The 22,335-nt window shown below is 44.8% G+C and overlaps 1 protein-coding gene across 1 annotated transcript in view; it reads right to left on the reverse strand.

The window, feature by feature from the left end:
* Positions 1–493: 493 nt before the first annotated feature.
* The window catches only part of LOC106561536 (carbohydrate sulfotransferase 8), a 122,328-nt gene continuing 100,486 nt past the window's right edge, over positions 494–22,335 (reverse strand). Inside the window, exons 3-5 of the mRNA XM_014125604.2 lie at positions 3,904–3,944; positions 3,336–3,745; positions 494–3,048 (exon numbers count right to left, since the gene is read on the reverse strand). Coding sequence (XP_013981079.1) covers positions 2,340–3,048; positions 3,336–3,745; positions 3,904–3,944 — 1,160 coding nt within the window. The 3' untranslated portion in view covers positions 494–2,339. The remainder of the gene's footprint in view (positions 3,049–3,335; positions 3,746–3,903; positions 3,945–22,335) is intronic.

Consider the following 22,335-nt stretch of genomic DNA (forward strand, 5'->3'; position numbering starts at 1 on the left):
ATAACAAACAGAGAATAGCAGCAGCGTAAGGGGGGGGGGGGCAATGCAAATAGCCATTTGATTAGCTATTCAGGAGTCTTATGGCTTGGGGGTAGAAGCTGTTGAGAAGCCTTTTGGACCTAGACTTGGCGTTCCAGTACCACTTGGCGTGCGGTAGCAGAGAGACCAGTCTAAGACTAGGGTGGCTGGAGTCTTTGACAATGTGTGTTTCTTACCATGCAGACGATGGGCTCCAGAATTTTGTCGCTAGGTACATCTATCCAGGTCAATTCTATGGCTCCCGGGTCCCCAGGCGAGCACGGGGTCAGAAGGTCATCCACCATCAATTGACTGTTGGCACTGGATGGACCTTGCACCTAGAGTACCATTACAACAACACACTATCTTAAATATCGTTAAAGGTTGAGAAAGAGATGCACCTTTAGTGTTGTATGCAAGAGTCGACTGCAATAGAGTTACTATTGTGTGTATAAATGACCTTTTTGAAGTGTGTGGCTGACTGCAGTTTCCTGACAGGCTGCATGAGGGCATCTCATACAATGACGCTGATATCGGCCCCAGAGTAGCTTTCTGTCTTTTTGGCGAGCTTACACAGGTCTGCGTCACTGATGCTGTGACGCGTGTTGCCCAGGTGCAGCCGGAACATCTGGGACATTGCTGGCTGTTCTAGGAGAGGGATGTATATATGCTTCTCAAACCTGATGGTGACATGATGCACTGATGAGAATGCTTGATTATGACTTTATTGTGTCTGTTAGGAAATTATTTTTAGCTTGAACAACGTAAAACATTTCCCATTTAATATCTATTGTTCTACACTCTTAGAAAAAAGGGTTCCAAAAGGGTTCTTTGTAATACATTTTGGTCACTTTTCCTAAAACCAGATGTGGAAAAACAACAGAGAAATGTTTTAGTTTAATTAGTAAAGGCTTGATAAAACATTTATTAATGGTAATGGTGCTTGAAAACCCAAACAAATGAAAATTAACAAAATTAGCAAAATTGGCAGTGTTAAGGCTAGGGGATTGAAATCGTCTTTGTAGATAGAACACTTCTGCACAGACATGTAAAACAATACATTGACTCTTTACAGTGTAATCATTAGTATTGTAACATGAGGCCCATACAATTACCCAGAAACCCTATTGTACATTACAGAATCAAAGATCATGAACCCACAGTTGTATCTGAAAGGCAATATTTTACATTTGAGTAATTTAGCAGACACTTATCCAGAGTGACTTACATTAGTGAGTGCATACATTGGATACTTTTTTCGTACTGGTCCCCTGTGGGAATCGAACCCACAACCCTGGCAGCGCCATTCTCTACCAACTGAGCTACCAACTGACATTGATATATTTTTCCTGTCCCTTTTTTAATGTGTTTTCCTGTCCCTTAGTTTGTTTTCATTTAGCAGATGCTCTTATCCAGAGCGACTTACAGGAGCGATTAGTGTTACGTGTCCTGCTCAAGGGCACATCGGCAGATTTTTCACCTAATTGGCTCGGGATTTGCACCAGTGACCTTTCAGTTACTGGCCCAACGCTCTTAACCGCTAGTCTACCTTCCGCCTTGAGGTACGTACTGTAACAAGTTTATTGTATGTTCTGTATGTAAAATAGAAAACAAATACCTCAAGAGCAAATGTGGTTTTGAAATCAAATTGAATGATATTAAAATGGTCTAAGACACATGGTACACATCAGTAGGCAATGTAGGATTTCAGTAACTGTGAAATCTGCTACAGTATCCGCAAACATTAGTCTTTGCTTTGGGAGAGTATAGCTAGGCTCTCTTTTCCTTCTTTTTATAAAAAGTCTGCAGAATAACAAGACACGTTTTCCCTTTTAATAGTCACATGATTGACGATGACCCAAAATGACAAATATACCTTCATATAACAAGGCTGAAAAACAGAAGAAAATGAACAGATGATAATAAAATCTTCACTCAGAGTATAGGTCACTTCATAGAAGTCATTATGCTGTTGATTGAGAGCAATATCTCGTTGATTGTTGAGAGGATATTGTATGTAGGCTATGTCTGCCAATCAATAAAAGTGCATTTGACAAAGAAAGTACATCAGTTTGCACACTATACAAAGTGTTATGACAAAAAGCTGTACAACCTATGCTCAAAGTAATCACATCAAATCATAATTGTAACCAGATGTAAATAAGACACGTAGAATACTTTACATCAATGTGTCTGTAGTGCTTATTCAAGTCCCACAGGATAATGTAATGTAAAATGTAAATGTAATAATAATCTCTTCTGTAGTGTTCATATTTATAATCTTAAATGAATAATCTAAACATGTCAATCCAGCCACTACTTCAGTACAGGTCTTTATAGGGTTTGGGGTATTTAAACATCAGATAATCCATGTAATAAAAGTCATAGGCCCTCTGTCTCTCCGTGGCGTTCAACTGTTCAAAGTATCTCTGGGTAATGGTGGAGGAAGTCCTTTCTGCTTTGGGGTTCCTGTCTTTAAAGTCAGGGAAAGTGAGGTTGCTAGGTGCCCCGATTCTCCGTAGCAGGAAGTTGGCCTCCTCCTTCAGGCTCTCGAATTTCCCGATGAAGTCGTAGTGCAGCAGGCAGGGGCTGCAGAGTTGGCTGACCGGCGTCCAGTGGATGTCCATGCCCACGGGTCGCCTCACATCCAACAGGTACTGGACAAACTCCCTGAAGGTGACCCCGGCGCCGGTCCTTAGGGCAGAGAGCGAGGCGTTGGCCCGGTACCGGGAGATGATGGGCCGGCCAAACACCGGATGGTAGTACGAGTTGGGGCTCTCGAACTTGTCACGGAAGGCCGACACCAGCCTCTCAAAAGGCTCCCGTACAAAGAGGACCTTGGTGTAGGAGCGGAGGCGCTCGGCCACGCCCGCCTGGCTGTAGGCGTCCAGTCGACGGAGTTGGTTGGCATAGTGGGCGTCGTCATGGGCGATGCCGTGCGTGGAGGTGGCACTGCCTCCCAGGACCATCAGCACCCGCTTCCAGTTGGAGCAGCCAGCTTTGGGCACCTCACAGTACAGCAGGCCTGACCTATTATTAATTAACCAATACAACAGAAATATATGAATAGTTATCTGGGGCTGTATGTATCTAACATCTCAGAGTGGGAGTCCTGATTTAGGATCAGTTAGGACTTTTAGATCACAATGAATAAAATTACATGGACAGGGGGACCTCTAGATCAGCCCTGAACATGAAGCACTAATGAGCACTAATGAAATACAATTATACATGTAAATCATGTAATGTATTTACATGTACTGTAAATAATATCTGACGATAATGCTCAATGAAAATAACCACTAAAGTTACAACACCTATCCTCCACGTAGACGCGGGACACCTGCCGGCGGGAGACGGGGTGCTCGGTGACGCCCGGCTGGTATTTGGTGCAGACCTCCCTCAGCAGGTGGTGGCGGGACACTTGGGTATGAGCCATGCCCTGTAACTGACGGCCCTCCTCACCAGGGGGGGCACCACTAGGAATTACAGAACCGCTCTTTAACAGCAGCTTCCTGTGGCGTTTGGTGACCGGTGGCCTGGAGCTCTCGGCCTGTTGGTCTCCGGAGGTTGAGGTGGATGGGTGGGGCAGCCACTGTAAGGAAGGGGGCTGCCTGGGGCTAGGACTAGGGAGACTGGGGTTAGAGGATATCTCTTCCCCTGGAGCTCCATGGAAACCTCCACCTAGGTTGATGCCCTCAACGACTGCACTGTCTGAGGGCTGATCCTGTGTCACATGGAACAATTGTTAACAGAAGCTCAACTTTACACAAGATGGAGATAGTGCTTGTTCCTCAATAATCCACAAGATGGCGTCCTTACATTATTTTGAGGGAGCTCAGAGCTGAATGTAAGCAGGCATCTGATCAGATCAAGTAATCTTACCTTTTGAATTGGCCACCTTGGAGCAACCATGAACTTCGCACCTAGAGAGAGAGAGAGAGAGAGAGAGAGAGAGAGAGAGAGAGAGAGAGAGAGAGAGAGAGAGATTGATAGAATCCTACATTACGTATTACAAAAAGTATTTTGCTTGTAACAAGTTTCTCCAGGCGAGCTGAAATTGGTATCAAGAAAGAGCCTAGAGGAGAGATGGTGTCTATTACAGATGGGGCTATAGGACAAGACTCCATTTTATCACAAGATTAGGTTTTTGATAGAGAGGCCAGGTGTGTGTGTGTGGTTGTGTGACTTTGTGTGCGGTGTGTGTGTGTGTGTGTGTGTGTGTGTGTGATAGAAAGAGAGAAATAAAGAGTGATGCTCATGTTACCTTGGCGACGCTTAGATTACCGGCCACCTATCACGTTTTATCAACACTTTCACCTATTGTATTACTGTTGAGTTACTGAGAACAAATTCTCTCTTCCCAGTGCAGCCTTGCCAAGTGATATTTTTCCGACTGAGAAACGTGACCATGCATAATAGGACAGAAATCGTTACAGGACAGGGGAATCGGGATGTCAAAAACGGCTTTGTCATCACAAAACTGATTTGTTAGAGAAGAACTTAAAATCAGCCTCAAACAAAACAGTTAAGGGATGCACAGAACAATTATAAATGTCTTTCAGATTGTGATTATAAATCAGTCATAGAATAATACATATTTTGGGGGGAGGGAAGTAGACACCCAAGAGATGGAGGAAAACATCAGAAAACATAATTAGTCACAGCAGATGTTCAAGACATCACATGGTCATTAGAGATGTTGCTAGTGAGAACTACAGTAACTACAGTGCTATTTTTTACATACCTTCATGTAATGTTGCATCTAGAATTTACAGTATAATGACACAGTGCCAGTTCTCAATATCTTATGTGTTATCGCTCAATAGCACTAGACGGCTACAAGGAAACAAAACTGAATACATGCAGGGCTGTTGGGCCGCTCCATGGGGGGTGACTGATCCTCTACATAACAATGACAACCTTGCTTACTCCTTACTAGAACACACGCACACACACACACACACACACACACACACACACACACACACACACACACACACACACACACACACACACACACACACACACACACACACACACACACACACACACACACACACACACACACAGGAGGCTTGCTAATGTGAATGTGCCAGGGGTAATGGGGGATCCAGATGGCTTCACAGCGGCAGCCCTGGGATCATCTTGACACTGAAGGTTACTGCTTTCCGACTGCTGCCGTGTCAAAAGAGCCATCAAGAATCTCTCACCGCTCTCAAGAGGTCACCCACTTTTTGCACACTTGCAAGGAACAATATATCTGGGTGAGCTTGGCCCAAGAAAGGCAAATCACAAAGACTATCCATTGTATGAGGGGATATAATGAAGCATTATAAAAGAGAATGAAGAATGTCTACAAAGGCATACATTAACAATAAGTAATGCTTCTGTCAATGGCCCCTGTGTTGGCTGTCTAAGGAATATAATGTGTTAAGTTGTCAATGGCCCCTGTGTTGGCTGTCTAAGGAATATAATATGTTAAGTTGTCAATGGCCCCTGTGTTGGCTGTCTAAGGAATATAATATGTTAAATTGTCAATAGCCCCTGTGTTGGCTGTCTAAGGAATATAAGGTGTTAAGTTTGTAAAGCTTGCACCTGATGTACCCCGATAACCCCCTGTCTCTCTCTCTCTCTCACACACGCACACACACACACACACACACACACACACACACACACACACACACACACACACACACACACACACACACACACACACACACACACACACACACACACACACACACACACACACACACACACACACACACACACACCACCAGCCCCCTTCCTCAATGTCAGTGTTGACTCAGGACTTCCACCACTTCTACACCTGTCATTCAGCTTACCCTCTTTGGCAATCACTAACTAAGCTCAAATCTGGGGCTTAAACTTTACTCTCTGCTCTGAGCAACTTAACGACACGCACAGACAGGCAGACAGACAGACAGGTAGGCAGGCAGACAGGTGAGGAGACACTGCTGCTGTCAACCCTGTAATGACCCTGGCCTGCCTGTGACAGAGATGACAAGAGGGGGGCGACCTGACTGACGGCACATGTCAGCGGGGAGGACAAGAGAGTTGTGTCAAGGCCGTCACACACTGATCGTCACAGAATCGATTACATGCCAGAGCTGTGGAGGCTTACTGCTGGTGGCGGACTGAGAGAGAGAGAGGTGTGCGTGTTTGTACTGTGTGTGATGTGAGTGACTGTGTTTCTACTGTGTGTGATGTGAGTGACTGTGCTTGTGCGCGTGTGTGTGTGTGACAATTACTTACTTCCCAACCAAGCACCAGATTTAGTCCCCCTGTCTAAGGTCTCTCCACTGTCAGTCTACAGCTCAGGAGGACTGTGTTTAAGCATTTCATTCCTGATGCTGTCAGGGCCACATGCTTGGATTTTCTTCAATCGTGTCATTTGGTAGTCAATTGGGTTCTTGTTGTTTTAAAATGTGTGTTCTAGGGAGCTGAGTTTTTCTTGCATATTTTGGGGGTTTAAAGGTCTTCAGATGGTATTATTCCATCAAGACTTTCAAAATGATCTTTTACAATGCTGCCATTTTGAATGTCTAGGTCATTCCTCTGTTGTCCATTTTGAATGTCTAGGTCATTCCTCTGTTGTCCATTTTGAATGTCTAGGTCATTCCTCTGTTGTCCATTTTGAATGTCTAGGTCATTCCTCTGTTGTCCATTTTGAATGTCTAGGTCATTCCTCTGTTGTCCATTTTGAATGTCTAGGTCATTCCTCTGTTGTCCATTTTGAATGTCTAGGTCATTCCTCTGTTGTCCATTTTGAATGTCTAGGTCATTCCTCTGTTGTTCATTTAGACTATTTCATTTCTCCCAGAACAGGTTTCCATCAATGGAGTCTTCAATCTCTTTCAGAGTGTTGTCATAATGTTTCTGTTTCTTCCAGCTTAGGTTATGTTTGTATTCTTTCAATGTGACACAATATTCTTACCGAACGTCTCTAACCTGTAGTTAGGGATGTTTTCTATTTGATAAAGATCTCAATTTGTTCCTTATGAGATTACATTCAGCATCAAACCATTTCTCTTTTTGAGGTTTCCAATTAGAACAGTTTTTTATACATTTTCTTTTGTGGGTGCTTTATGATAGATCTCATTTAATTTATTCACAGCCAAATTTATGTCAGGGAGGTTTGGGCTGAATGCACTTGAAAGGAAATCATTTATACACGTTGTAATTTCTGGGCAGTGCATTGCTGTGTTGAAGTGTGTTGCGCTGTCAGCGGCCCATCTGTATGTTTTATTTAGATGAAGCAGTGTACAGGGCTCTGTTTGTGTGGTCTTTGGGTGGCGAAGTCTTTTCAAAAAGACAATCTGGCAGCGGTCAGACAATGGTGTCTGTGGTCTGACAGCGAATGCACTAATAGAGGGATCCAAGTCTGAGATTGCATAGTCAACAACACTAGTCCCAAGAGTTGAGCAGTAAGTTAGAATCCCATCTAATCCTACCATTAAAAAAACACAGGCCTAAGGCTCAACAGAGATGCACTAACTCCTTTACATTTCTGTTCGCTACCTGGTCAGAGCTATTTCTATTACTAGTGATGGGACTCGGGTATATGTCAAATATATGTCTATTACCCTCAGGGTCTACTACACATTCAGGTTCAGAACCTTTTCTACCATTAAAATCCCCCAAATTACTTTTTTTGGGGCTTGCCTGTTTTGCTTGTTATTTTGGCGTTAATATGTGTCACTTATCAGTTTGCAAAAAAAGTCGTTGAGATAATAAGGCCGCATACAAACATGGTCTCTTTTTTGCTTTCTTGAGTAAGGCAGCTCCAAAATGCAGGTGTTTCAGCCTAGCTCAGTGCTTTCTGTGGTGGTGGGGCTAGCCAGTGGAAAATACAAAGCGTTGCACCTGATTGGCTCAGTTTTCTATTATGATTGGCTCAGTTTTCCGTCACTCATGGGACAGTACGTCATCCACAAATCTAAGGTTAGAGCTCGAAACTTTTAGCCCCTTGGGTTCTGCCATAGAGTTATATTAGAAGAGCCCATCCGATAAGGCTCAAGGTCATTGGCCACAGATAGAATGACATCAAATCACGTTATAGCTACCATAGCTTTGATTGGACTGTCACATCTTACTTTCAAAGTCTTAGCTAGCAGCCATCATCAATTGTCATCAAGTCGACAATCTACTGGCAAATCCTTTTTAATCCTTGTCATATGAAGAGAAATTATAGATAAAACGTATCGGTGCTCATCGACCATTGTATACAAAGATTACACAACAAGTTGGAAATTGCAAATTCAACAATGAGTCGTTTGGAAGGAATCAGTGGCTAACTACAAGCGTTGCAAAGAAACCACTAACATTAGCCTGTTATTCAGTGGAGTGGCTGTGTTTTTTTTCTCCGAGTTACCACCATGAATCCAGAGAATGCCAGACTTTGATGACAAAGTTTGATGACAACATTTGCCCACAAAGGACCGCTGTGCCACCTTCACAAGGTGAGTCCAAAAATGTCTTGTATGCTGCTGCATAAATGATGTAATATGCAAGGGAGATATGTGTACTGTAGCTAAGAAAGTAATATTAAGTGTATGTTGTGTAGTAAGCTGTTAGTAGCCCATGTGCCTCACCCTAATAATGTAGTCTATTTTCACCAACGCGGTATTATAAACACATAACGTTAGTAGTTGTGGTGCTTGGCTTGCACGTGCAAATTCAACACACACAACATTCTATAATAGAATTGTGTTATTTGACGTGTATCTTTTTTGACACACAAAGACCCAAACGGCGTTCAATGTGCCTCACCCTAATAATTTGGTATATTTTCACCACTTCATTTCGCCTACTGTTCTAACTTCGTGGTTCACAAATAGCCTAGAACCTTTTTTTAATCATTGAATATTGTAAGAGTTCTCATTGCCTGTTTGTATGCCCCAAGTCTGCCATATAAGCTATGTGTTTTTTAAAGGCAGTAAATGAGGCTGAATGAACTGTTTCGCTGCCAGACAAGGCTCTGCTGAAAGCCAGGTTTAGCAGTGGTAAGGTGTAGGGACTCTGTTGTTGGGACAGCTTTATGAAGGCCCTAACAGTTTGTGGGCACCGTTTGTCACCGTTATAGTGCAATTAATATATTGTTTAGTGTTGTGTTGTGGCTTTGCTGGCATGCATCCCACTTTTTTTTTGTTTGCCCCACCAAGATTTACATGCTAAAATCGCCACTGCATATGATCGTTCGTCCCGAGTCCCTGCAGTGATTTACATTTTAATGATGGGTGTAGAATGTCCCTATAGCCTGAAGGACATTGAGGATCTATGTTACCACGACACCATGTTTATAGAAGTATTATTATGTCTTGACTTTTGGTGTTTTTAAGAAAATCTGGGTTTTGGTCTTAAGACGTAAGGTACAGGAGTACAAGCCCTGGATATACCAAGAACTACTAAACGTTAATGATCTCATTTCACAAACTCAGCAAAAAAAAGAAACGTCCTCTCACTGTCAACTGCGTTTATTTTCAGCAAACTTAACATTTGTAAATATTTGTATGAACATAACAAGATTCAACAACTGAGACATAAACTGAACAAGTTCCACAGACATGTGACTAACCCCCCCCCCCCGAACAAAATTAACAGTCAGTATCTGGTGTGGCCACCAGCTGCATTAAGTACTGCAGTGCATCTCCTCCTCATGGACTGCACCAGATTTGCCAGTTCTTGCTGTGAGATGTTACCCCAATCTTCCACCAAGGCACCTGCAAGTTCCCGGACATTTCTGGGGGGAATGGCCCTAGCCCTAGCCCTCACCCTCCAATCCAACAGGTCCCAGACGTGCTCAATGGGATTGAGATCCGGGCTCTTCGCTGGCCATGGCAGAACACTGACATTCCTGTCTTGCAGGAAATCACGCAACAAACGAGCTGTATGGCTAGTGGCATTGTCATGCTGGAGGGTCATGTCAGGATGAGCCTGCAGGAAGGGTACCACATGAGGGAGGAGGATGTTTTCCCTGTAATGCACAGTGTTGAGATTGCCTGCAATAACAACAAGCTCAGTCCGATGATGCTGTGACACATCGCCCCAGACCATGACGGACCCTCCACCTCCAAATCGTTCCCGCTCCAGAGTACAGGCCTCAGTGTAACGCTCATTCCTTTGACGATAAAAGCGAATCCGACCATCACCCACGGTGAGACAAAACCGCGACTCGTCAGTGAAGAGCACTTTTTGCCAGTCCTGTCTGGTCCAGCAACGGTGGGTTTGTGCCCATAGGCGACGTTGTTGCCGGTGATGTCTGGTGAGGACCTGCCTTACAACAGGCCTACAAGCCCTCAGTCCAGCCTCTCTCAGCCCATTGCGGACAGTCTGAGCACTGATGGATGGATTGTGCGTTCCTAGTGTAACTCGGGCAGTTGTTGTTGCCATCCTGTACCTGTCCCGCAGGTGTGATGTTCAGATGTACCGATCCTGTGCAGGTGTTGTTACACGTGGTCTGCCACTGCGAGGATGATCAGCTGTCCGTCCTGTCTCCCTGTAGCGCTGTCTTATGCGTCTCACAGTACGGACATTGCAGATGAGCAGGGACCCTGGGCATCTTTCTTTTGGTGTTTTTCTGAGTCAGTAGAAAGGCCTCTTTAGTGTCCTAAGTTGTCATAACTGGGACCTTAATTGCCTACCGTCTGTAAGCTGTTAGTATCTTAACAACCGTTCCACAGGTGCATGTTCATGAATTGTTTATGGTTCATTGAACAAGCATGGGAAACAGTGCTTATCCCTTTACAATGAAGATCTGTGAAGTTATTTATATTTTTACGAATGATCTTTGAAAGACAGGGTCCTGAAAAAGGGACGTTTCTTTTTTTGCTGAGTTTATAAATATATACAGTATATCTATATATTATTTGGTTATAGTAAAGTACATAGGAAATTAATACACAAGCAAATATAGAAGAGGAACATCCAAACGTATGTTTTTTCCAGCAGTTGATGTGACTGAGGAAATAGAGTATGGTATGTGTGTTGTATTATGTGTGTGGTTGATGTGACTGAGGAAATAGAGTGTGGTATGTGTGTTGTGTGCGCAATACCCTAGATGCAGTTGCACCCCTAAAAACTAAAAACATCTGTCATAAGAAACTAGCTCCCTGGTATACAGAAAATACACGAGCTCTGAAGCAAGCTTCCAGAAAATTGGAACGGAAATGGCGCCACACCAAACTGGAAGTCTTCCGACTAGCTTGGAAAGACAGTACCGTGCAGTATCGAAGAGCCCTTACTGCTGCTCGATCATCCTATTTTTCCAACTTAATTGAGGAAAATAAGAACAATCCGAAATTTCTTTTTGATACTGTCGCAAAGCTAACTAAAAAGCAGCCTTCGCAAATGGAGGATGGCTTTCACTTCAGCAGTAATAAATTTATGAACTTCTTTGAGGAAAAGATCATGATCATTAGAAAGCAAATTACAGACTCCTCTTTAAATCTGGGTATTCCTCCAAAGCTCCATTGTCCTGAGTCTGCACAACTCTGCCAGGACCTAGGATCAAGGGAGATACTAAAGTGTTTTAGTACTATATCTCTTGACGCAATGATGAAAATAATCATGGCCTCCAAACCCTCAAGCTGCATACTGGACCCTATTCCAACTAAACTACTGAAAGAGCTGCTTCCTGTGCTTGGCCCTCCTATGTTGAACATAATAAACGGCTCTCTATCCACCGGATGTGTACCAAGCTCACTAAAAGTGGCAGTAATAAAGCCTCTCTTGAAAAAGCCGAATCTTGATCCAGAAATTATAAAAAACTATCGGCCTATATCGAATCTTCCATTCCTCTCCAAAATTTTAGAAAAAGCTGTTGCACAGCAACTGACTGCCTTCCTGAAGACAAACAATGTATACGAAACGCTTCAGTCTGGTTTTAGACCCCATCATAGCACTGAGACTGCACTTGTGAAGGTGGTAAATGACCTTTTAATGACGTCAGACCGAGGCTCTGCATCTGTCCTCGTGCTCCTAGATCTTAGTGCCGCTTTTGATACCATCGATCACCACATTCTTTTGGAGAGATTGGAAACCCAAATTGGTCTACATGGACAAGTTCTGGCCTGGTTTAGATCTTATCTGTCGGAAAGATATCAGTTTGTCTCTGTGAATGGTTTGTCCTCTGACAAATCAATTGTAAATTTCGGTGTTCCTCAAGGTTCCGTTTTAGGACCACTATTGTTTTCACTATATATTTTACCTCTTGGGGATGTCATTCGAAAACATAATGTTAAATTTCACTGCTATGCAGACGACACACAGCTGTACATTTCAATGAAACATGGTGAAGCCCCAAAATTGCCCTCGCTAGAAGCCTGTGTTTCAGACATAAAGAAGTGGATGGCTGCAAACTTTCTACTTTTAAACTCGGACAAAACAGAGATGCTTGTTCTAGGTCCCAAGAAACAAAGAGATCTTCTGTTGAATCTGACAATTAATCTGGATGGTTGTACAGTCGTCTCAAATAAAACTGTGAAGGACCTCGGCGTTACTCTGGACCCTGATCTCTCTTTTGAAGAACATATCAAGACTGTTTCAAGGACAGCTTTTTTCCATCTACGTAACATTGCAAAAATCAGAAATTTTCTGTCCAAAAATGACGCAGAAAAATTAATCCATGCTTTTGTTACTTCTAGGCTGGACTACTGCAATGCTCTACTTTCCGGCTACCGGATAAAGCACTAAATAAACTTCAGTTAGTGCTAAATACGGCTGCTAGAATCCTGACTAGAACCAAAAAATGTGATCATATTACTCCAGTGTTAGCCTCCCTACACTGGCTTCCTGTTAAGGCAAGGGCTGATTTCAAGGTTTTACTGCTAACCTACAAAGCATTACATGGGCTTGCTCCTACCTATCTTTCCGATTTGGTCCTGCCGTACATACCTACACGTACGCTACGGTCACAAGACGCAGGCCTCCTAATTGTCCCTAGAATTTCTAAGCAAACGGCTGGAGGTAGGGCTTTCTCCTATAGAGCTCCATTTTTATGGAATGGTCTGCCTACCAATGTGAGAGACGCAGACTCAGTCTCAACCTTTAAGTCTTTACTGAAGACTTATCTCTTCAGTAGGTCCTATGATTAAGTATAGTCTGGCCCAGGAGTGTGAAGGTGAACGGAAAGGCTGGAGCAACGAACCGCCCTTGCTGTCTCTGCCTTGCCGGTTCCCCTCTTTCCACTGGGATTCTCTGCCTCTAACCCTTTTACAGAGGCTGAGTCACTGGCCTACTGGTGTTCTTACATGCCGTCCATGGGAGGGGTGCGTCACTTGAGTGGGTTGAGTCACTGACGTGGTCTTCCTGTCTGGGTTGGCGCCCCCCCCTTGGGTTGTGCCATGGCGGAGATCGTTGTGGGCTATACTCGGCCTTGTCTTAGGGACGGTAAGTTGGTGGTTGGAGACATCCCTCTAGTGGTGTGGGGGCTGTGCTTTGGCAAAGTGGGTGGGGTTATATCCTGCCTGTTTGGCCCTGTCCGGGGTATCATCGGATGGGGCCACAGTGTCTTCTGATCCCTCCTGTCTCAGCCTCCAGTATTTATGCTGCAGTAGTTTATGTGTCGGGGGCTAGGGTCAGTCTGTTACATCTGGAGTATTTCTCTTGTCTTATCCGGTGTCCTGTGTGTATTTAAATATGCTCTCTCTAATTCTCTCTTTCTCTCTTTCTGTCTTTCTCTCGGAGGACCTGAGCCCTAGGACCATGCCTCAGGACTACCTGGTATGATGACTCCTTGCTGTCCCCAGTCCACCTGGCCGTGCTGCTGCTCCAGTTTCAACTGTCCTGCCTGCGGCTATGGAACCCTGACCTGTTCACCGGACGTGCTTGTTGCACCCTCGACAACTACTATGATTATTATTATTTGACCATGCTGGTCATTTATGAACATTTTAACATTTTAACATTTTGACCATGTTCTGTTATAATATCCACCCTGCACAGCCAGAAGAGGACTGGCCACCCCTCATAGCCTGGTTCCTCTCTAGGTTTCTTCCTAGGTTTTTGGCCTTTCTAGGGAGTTTTTCCTAGGGAGTTTTTCCTAGCCACCGTGCTTCTTTCACATGCTTTGCTTGCTGTTTGGGGTTTTAGGCTGGGTTTCTGTACAGCACTTTGAGAATATCAGCTGATGTACGAAGGGCTATATAAAAATAAATTTGATTTGATTTTGATTTGATTTGTATTATGTGTGTGGTTGATGTGACTGAGGAAATAGAGTATGGTATGTGTGTTGTATTATGTGTGTGGTTGATACATCCGCACAATATTTAGACTAAGCGCACCAACCACGCCCAACAGCGCACCAACCATGCCCAACCATGTTTAGATTGAATGTTTTCTGATAAGGTCCAATACATTGGCTGATACCTATTCTAGGACTTTGCACATCAGCTTTAGCAGTTGACACACCTCTCCGATGACTGAAGGGTCTATATGACTCTTACCGGAGGCTGCCTCTGCATATGTGGGCTGGCATTGAGGATGAGGTATGGTCTAGTCTGGGTTACCCTCCTGTTGGACACTATTTGTCCTACCCCTAGAGTAGAGTACAGTGCTTGGCTAAATTCTCTCTCTCTCTCTCTCTCTCTCTCTCTCTCTCTCTCTCTCTCTCTCTCTCTCTCTCTCACCGAAGGGGTATCTTTTATTGATGGAAAGGTTATAAATATTGGAGAGTGTTTCAGCGTGACTTGAAAGGCTTCCACAGTGCTCTGCGCTGTGTGGTGAGAGAGCCATCCCTGTCACAGTGTCTCCTGCTCAGTGCAGAGGTAATGAGTCAAGGCACTGAGTTGGAATGAAGAATCTGATGAGTTTCCATAGAAGTAGTATTACTAGAACAGATATTCCCATTCAATTATATTTATATGGAAGCTTCTGTGTCGACAGACAAAGAATAGTGGGTTCTGACTAGTCATATGGGCATGTGCACTGATAGTGTCAGAAACCAACTGTACACATAGCGTAGGTACTCTCACGCATAGAGAATCTCACATACATTAGTTGATGGGGTATACAAAATGACTCTGTCAGAAGATAGTGTAATACAAGCTGTGATGTGTCAGAATCTGAATAAAACACAAACTCATCCCCTTAGGATGGTTCTTTCTTATCACAATATTGCAGTACTGTTTGTAGTCAACATTTTCAGGGTATAGAGTGAAACATTTCTCTACAGTGCAATATCACTTAGGTCCCCCTTATTTGTTGTTCCTGATGCAAAGGCATTTGAGCGATAAGGCCTGCTTCAGCAGAATTGCACCCAATGGACCAAGAGCTGAGCACATTAAAAAGTGAGTCAATGATTGTTGGTGTAGATTTCAGTCTCAATTCTTCTTAGCAAGGGTAAGAGCGTCCTTCCACTGGAGAATTTACAGCGCTTTCAGAAAGTATTCACACCCCTTGACTTTTTCCACACAATTACATTTATTGATTTGAGTTGTTATGTCATTGGCCTACACACAATAACTCATAATGTCAAGGTGGAATTATGGTTCACAATTTGTATAAATTAATTACAAATGAAAAGCTGAAATGTCTTGAGTCAATAAGTATTTAACCCCTTTGTTATGGCAAGCCTACATAAGATCACTTGACTAACATGTCACATAAGTTGCATGGACTCACTCTGTGTGGAATAACAGTGTATAACATGATTTTTAAATGACTACTTTATCTCTGTATTCTACACATATAATTATCTGTAAGGTCCCTCAGTCTAGCAGTGGATTTCTAACACAGATTCAACCACAAAGACCAGGGAGGTTTTCCAATGACTCGCAAAGAAGAGCACCTATTTGTAGATGGGTAAAACATGTTAAAAGCAGACATTGAATATACCTTTGAGCATGGTGAAGTTATAAATTACACTTTGGATAGTGTATCAATATACCCAGTCACTCAAAAAATACAGACGTCCTTCCTAGTTTTTTGAAATGATAGAAGAAACGGAATAGAGCTAAGCACAGGCAAAATCCTAGAGGTTCCTGGTTCAGTCTCCTTTTCAACAGACACTGGGAGAAAAAAATCACCTTTCAGCAGGACAAAAACCTAAAACACAAGGTCAAATATACACTGGAGTTGCTTACCAAGACGACAATGAATGTTCCTGTGTGGCCTTGTTACAGTTTTGACTTAATTCGGCTTGAAAATCGATGGCCAGACTTGAAAATGGCTGTCTAGTAATGATCAACAACCAACTTGACAGAGCTTGAAGAATTTTTTAAAGAATAATGTACAAATATTTATTGTCCAATCCAGGTGTGCAAAGCTCTTAGAGACTTACCCAGAAAAACTCACAGCTGCAATCACTCAGGGGGTTGAACACTTATGTAATCAAGATATATTAGTGTTTTATTTTTCAAAATTGTTTTACAAATGTTAGAATTTTTCTTGACATTACAGAGTATTTTGTGTAGATCATTGACAAAAAACAACAATTAAATCCATTTGAATCCCACTTTATAATACAACAAAATGTGGAAAAAGTCAAGGAGTGTGAATTATTTGTGAAGATCAGAATATCTTTCTGATTTGGTGTGACTGGCTGGGAACAATGTCCAAACCAAATGGAAAAGGTTTCATTGCGTAAATGCTGTCACGTCCTGACCATAGAAAGCTGTTATTTTCTATGGTAGAGTAGGTCAGGGCGTGACAGGGTTTTTTTCTAGTTTAGATTTTCTATGTTGTTATGTTTTAGTTTTTGTATTTCGTTGTTGTTGTTTTTTGGGATGATCTCCAATTAGAGGCAGCTGGTCATCGTTGTCTCTAATTGGAGATCATACTTAAGTAGCTATTTTTCCCACCTGGGTTTGTGGGAGATTGTTTTTGAGTTAGTGTATGTTGCACCTCTTTGTCACGGTTTGTTGTTTTTGTTCTTTAGTTTATTTGTGTATCTTGCATAGTTTCACAGTTCAATACAATATATGGAACGAACGATACACACGCTGCACTTTGGTCCGCTCCTTCCGACGAACGACGTGACAAGTGCACTTAAAGCTAGAATCCTTAATTGAAACAATAAAAAAGCGTTCGCCCCACCCCTGTTTCGCTAAAACGCTAAGGGATGGGACTGGAGAAATGTAACCACCCTCAAATTAATAGACAGAGCTATGGATGTAAGGACTGACCATCCATGGTATCAAATGTATGTTTAAACCATGTTTTGAGGCTATACATTGTTTATTTAAATATGTTTACACGATTACAAACATTGGAATAAAACAAGCTTATATTTTGGGTTCTGATGGGGTACGACAGTTGAACTAAGCTCATGAGGCATTCATTATTTATATTTTTAAAGAATCAATAGGAATATATGATTAATTTATAAATCCCAAAATGGATGTAGCAACTAAGGATTCTAGCTTTAAACATATTGACATACAGTATGCATGCAGTACATACAGTATGCATACATACACATTCTCAAGTGATTCGCCATTGTAGAGAAAAAAATGGGAACACTATGTCACACATTAGCAATAAACCAACCGTATCGTATAGTAGCCTACATTCTCCAGGCTCTTCACTGATGAATGCGTGACTTACATTTACATGACTGGTCTTCTCTGCACACAACTATTGACTGTGACCAGGTGAGCTGGAGCTGCAGCTCTACTATACATTACATTCAGGTTATGTGGGTCAAAGTGGGATGACAGCAATTATGCAGAGAACTAAGTTCAATCGACCCCTGCCATGGCTGATGCACGAATGAAATAAAAGATTGAGCATGAATAAATTGTTGGTTCTCTTTGATTTCTCCATACTTTCACGCAGAAAGTAGCTATACATCCTTCACACAAGAAACAATGTCCACAGAATGCATATATTTACATACAGTACAGCAATGAGTTTGTGTGCTTTGTCACTTTCTTTGAAAAGCAGCTATCTTCATGGATTTCAACCGATTTTTCCATGGAGCAGAGACTTTTATTTGTAGTTTTATAGCTCCTCTCATGCTATTCTTCATATCACGCTCAATACGGAAGTTGTCCAATGATGCAGATGCAAAGCTACAGGACTGTTTCGCTAGCACAGACTGGAATATGTTTCCCGGGGCTCATCCGATGGTATTGAGGAGTTTATCACATCAGTCACCGGCTTCATAAATAAGTGCACCGATGACATCGTCCCCACAGTGACCGTACGTACATATCCCAACCAGAAGCCATGGATTACAGGCAAAACCGAGATGAACTAAAGGCTAGAGCTGCCACTTTCAAGGAGCGGGACAGTAACCCGGACACCCGCTATGCCCTCCAACAAACCATCAAACAGGCAAAACGTCAATGCGGGTGTAACGGTTGTCGTAAGAACGGGACCAAGGCGCAGCGGATGTTGAGTTCCACATATTTATTACAAAGTGAAACTTTAAGCAAAAACAATAAATCAATAAACGAACAACGAAACGTGACTACGTGGTGCATATGCACAAACACAAAACAATATCTCACAAACACAGGTGGGAAAAATAGCTACTTAAATATGATCCCCAATTAGAGGCAACGATTACCAGCTGCGTCTAATTGGGAACCAAACCAAAACACCAACATAGAAATGTTAAACTAGAACACCCCCTCGTCACGCCCTGACCTACTACACCATAGAGAAACAAGGGCTCTCTATGGTCAGGGTGTGACAGTACCCCCCCAACGTGTGGACTCCGGCCGCAAAACCTGAAACCAAATGTGAGGGTTTGGGGGGGTGACTAGTGTCTGTGGGGGCTCCGGTGCAGGTCGTAGCCCCCGCCCAGACCCCAGATCCGGCCATCGCGCCGGGCTGAACGCCATGCCTGGACTGGGCATCGGCACAAAGGAAGACTCCGGCCATGGAGCTGGGTTGGACGCTGTGCCTGGACTGGGCACCAGCGCAAAGGAGGACTCCGGCCCTGGAGCTGGGTTGGACACCGTGCCTGGACTGGGCACCAGAGCAGAGGAAGGCTCCGGCCTGGGAGCTGGACTGGACGCCGTGCCTGGATCACCGTGCCTGGACTGGGCACCGGCGCAGAGGAAGGCTCCCGCCCTGGAGCTGGACTGGACGCCGTACCTGGACTGGGCATCGGCGCAGAGGAAGGCTCCGGCCTTGGAGCTGGACTGGACACCGTGCCTGGAAGCTCCGGACCATTGAACGTCGCTGGAGGTTCCAGACCGTTGACCGTTGCTGGAGGTTCCGGACCGTTGACCGTCGCTGGAGATTCCGGACCGTTGACCGTCGCTGGAGGTTCCGGACCGTTGACCGTCGCTGGAGGTTCCGGACCGTTGACCGTCGCTGGAGGTTCCGGACCGTTGACCGTCGCTGGAGGTTCCGGACCGTTGACCGTCGCTGGAGGTTCCGGACGTTAACCGTCGCTGGAGGTTCCAGACGTTGACCGTCGCTGGAGGTTCCGAACTGTTGACCGTCGCTGGAGGTTCCGGACTGTGGACCGTCGCAGGAGGTTCCGGACTGTGGACCGTCGCAGGAGGTTCCGGACTGTGGACCGTCGCAGGAGGTTCCGGACCGTGGACCGTCGCAGGAGGTTCCAAACCGTGGACCGTCGCAGGAGGTTCCGGACTGTGGACCGTCGCAGGAGGTTCCGGACTGTGGACCATCACAGGAGGTTCCGGACTGTGGACCGTCGCAGGAGGTTCCGGACCGTGGACCGTCGCAAGAGGTTCCGGACCGTGGACCGTCACAGGAGATTCCGGACTGTGGACCGTCGCAGGAGGTTCCGGACTGTGGACCGTCGCAGGAGGTTCTGGACTGGGAACTATCACCGGAAGCTCTGGACTGTGAACCGTCGTCGGAGGCTCTGGACTGTGAATGCGCACTGGAGGCCTAGTGCGTGGAGCCGGTACAGGTTGCACTGGACTGGTGACACGCACTTCAGGGTGAGTGCAGGGAATAGGCACAGGACGTACCGGACTGCTAACTGGATCCTCTGGTCGGATGTTGAGCAGAACACACTTGCACAACATCTCTCTCATCTCTCTCTCCCTCTCCCAACTTCCCCATTGCCTCCCTGACAGTCTCTGGCTCCTTCCGCGGCTCAGCCGCCAGCTCCATGTGCCCCCCCCCAAAAAAATCTTGGGGTTTCTGTGACGACACGCTCCTCCAGAGTTTGCCATTCGGGCTCTGGCACTCTCCTCGGCTCAACCGGCCACCCCTTGTGCCCCCCCCCCAAAAAAACTTGGGGTTGTCCTTGGGCTTTCTGTGGCCGCGAACCCTGGCGTTGTCGCTGTCCTCCATTATTACCTTCCGTCTGCCGCCAAGAAAGGGTTTCGCATCCACCCATCACTTCTTTCCATGTCCAAAACTCTTTTACATGGTGAACATGCTGCTTGGTCCTGGTTTGTTGGGATATTCTGTCACGGCTGTCGTAAGAACGGGACCAAAGCGCAGCGGATGTTGAGTTCCACATATTTATTACAAAGTGAAACTTTAAGCAAAAACAATAAATCAATAAACGAACAACGAAACGTGACTACGTGGTGCACAAACACAAAACAATATCCCACAAACACAGGTGGAAAAAATAGCTACTTAAATATGATCCCCAATTAGAGGCAACGATTACCAGCTACCTCTAATTGGGAACCAAACCAAAACACCAACATAGAAATTGTAAACTAGAACACCCCCTCGTCACGCCCTGCCCTACTACACCATAGAGAAACAAGGGCTCTCTATGGTCAGGGCGTGACAGCAGGACTAAGATCGAATCCTACTACACTGGCTCTGGAGCTCATTGGATGTGGCAGGGCTTGCAAACTATCACAGATTACAAAGGGAAACCCAGCTATGAACATCCAGTGATGCGAGCTTACCAGATGAGCAAAATGACTTCTATGTTCGCTTCGAGGCAAGCAACGTAGGGCCAGAAGGATTACCAGGACGCGTACTTAGAGGATGCACTGACGAGCTGGCAAGTGTCTTCACTGATATTTTCTACCTCTCCCTGAACCAGTCTGTAATACCAACATGTTTCAAGCAGACCACCATAGTCCCTGTGCACAAGAATGCCAAGGTATCCTGTCTAAATGACTATTATCCCATAGCACTCACATCTGTAGCCATGAAATGCTTTGAAAGGCTGGTCATGGCTCACATCAACACCATCATCCCAGACACCCTGGACCCACTCCAATTCCCATACCGCCCCAAAAGATGCACAGATGACACAATCTCTATTGCACTCCACACTGCCCTTTCCCACTTGGACAAAAGGAACACCTACTTGAGGATGCTGTTTATTGACCACAGCTCAGAGTTCAACACCGTAGTGCCCTGCAAGCTCACCACTAAGCTAAGGACCCTGGGACTTAACACCTCCACTGAAACTGGATCCTGGACTTCCTGATGCCGCCAGTTGGTGAGGGTAGCCAACAACACATCTGCCATTCTGACCCTCAACACAGCAGCCTCTCAGGGGTGCATGCTTAGTCCCCACCTGTACTCCCTGTTCACCCACAACTGTGTGGATGGACACAACTCCAAAACCATCATTAAGTTTACTGATGACATGATGGTGGTAGGCCTGATCAACGACGATGATGAGAGTGTGGTGCCAGGACAACAACCTCTCCCTCAATGTGAGCAAGACAAAGGAGCTGATCGTGGACTACAGGAAACGGAGGGCCGAGTGCGCCCCCAATCACATCGACGGGGCTGTAGATGAGCAGGTCGAGAGCTTTCAGTTCCTCTGTGTCCAGATCACTTAGGATCTATTATGGCCCAAACACACCAACACAGTCATTGAAGAGGGAACGACAATGCCTCTTTACCCTCAGGAGGCTGAAAAGATTTGGAATGGACAAGTAAAAAACAAGCTGCACCATTGAGAGCATCTTGACTGGTTACATCACTCCTTGGTATGGCATCTGCTTGGCATCCGACCGCAAGGCAGTACAGAGGGTAGTGTGTACAGCCCAGTACATCACTAGGGCCAAGCTCCCTGCCATCCAGGACTTTTATACCAGGCGATGTCAGAGGAAGGCCCTAAAAATTGTCTCCAGCCACCCAAGTCATAGACTGTTCTCTCTGCTATCGCACAGCAAGCGGTACCGATGCACCAAGTCTGGAACCAACAGGAACCTGAACCTCTTCTACCCCAAGACACAAGACTGCTAAATAGTTAGTTAAACAGTTAACCAATAGCTACCCAGACTATCTGCATTGACCCTTTTTGCACTAATCTCTTTTGACTCATCACATTTGATTTGACACACACACACACACACACACACACACACACACACACACACACACACACACACACACACACACACACACACACACACACACACACACACACAC

This window comes from Salmo salar, chromosome ssa10, assembly GCF_905237065.1.
Source record: "Salmo salar chromosome ssa10, Ssal_v3.1, whole genome shotgun sequence".
Taxonomy (NCBI): Eukaryota; Metazoa; Chordata; class Actinopteri; order Salmoniformes; family Salmonidae; genus Salmo; species Salmo salar.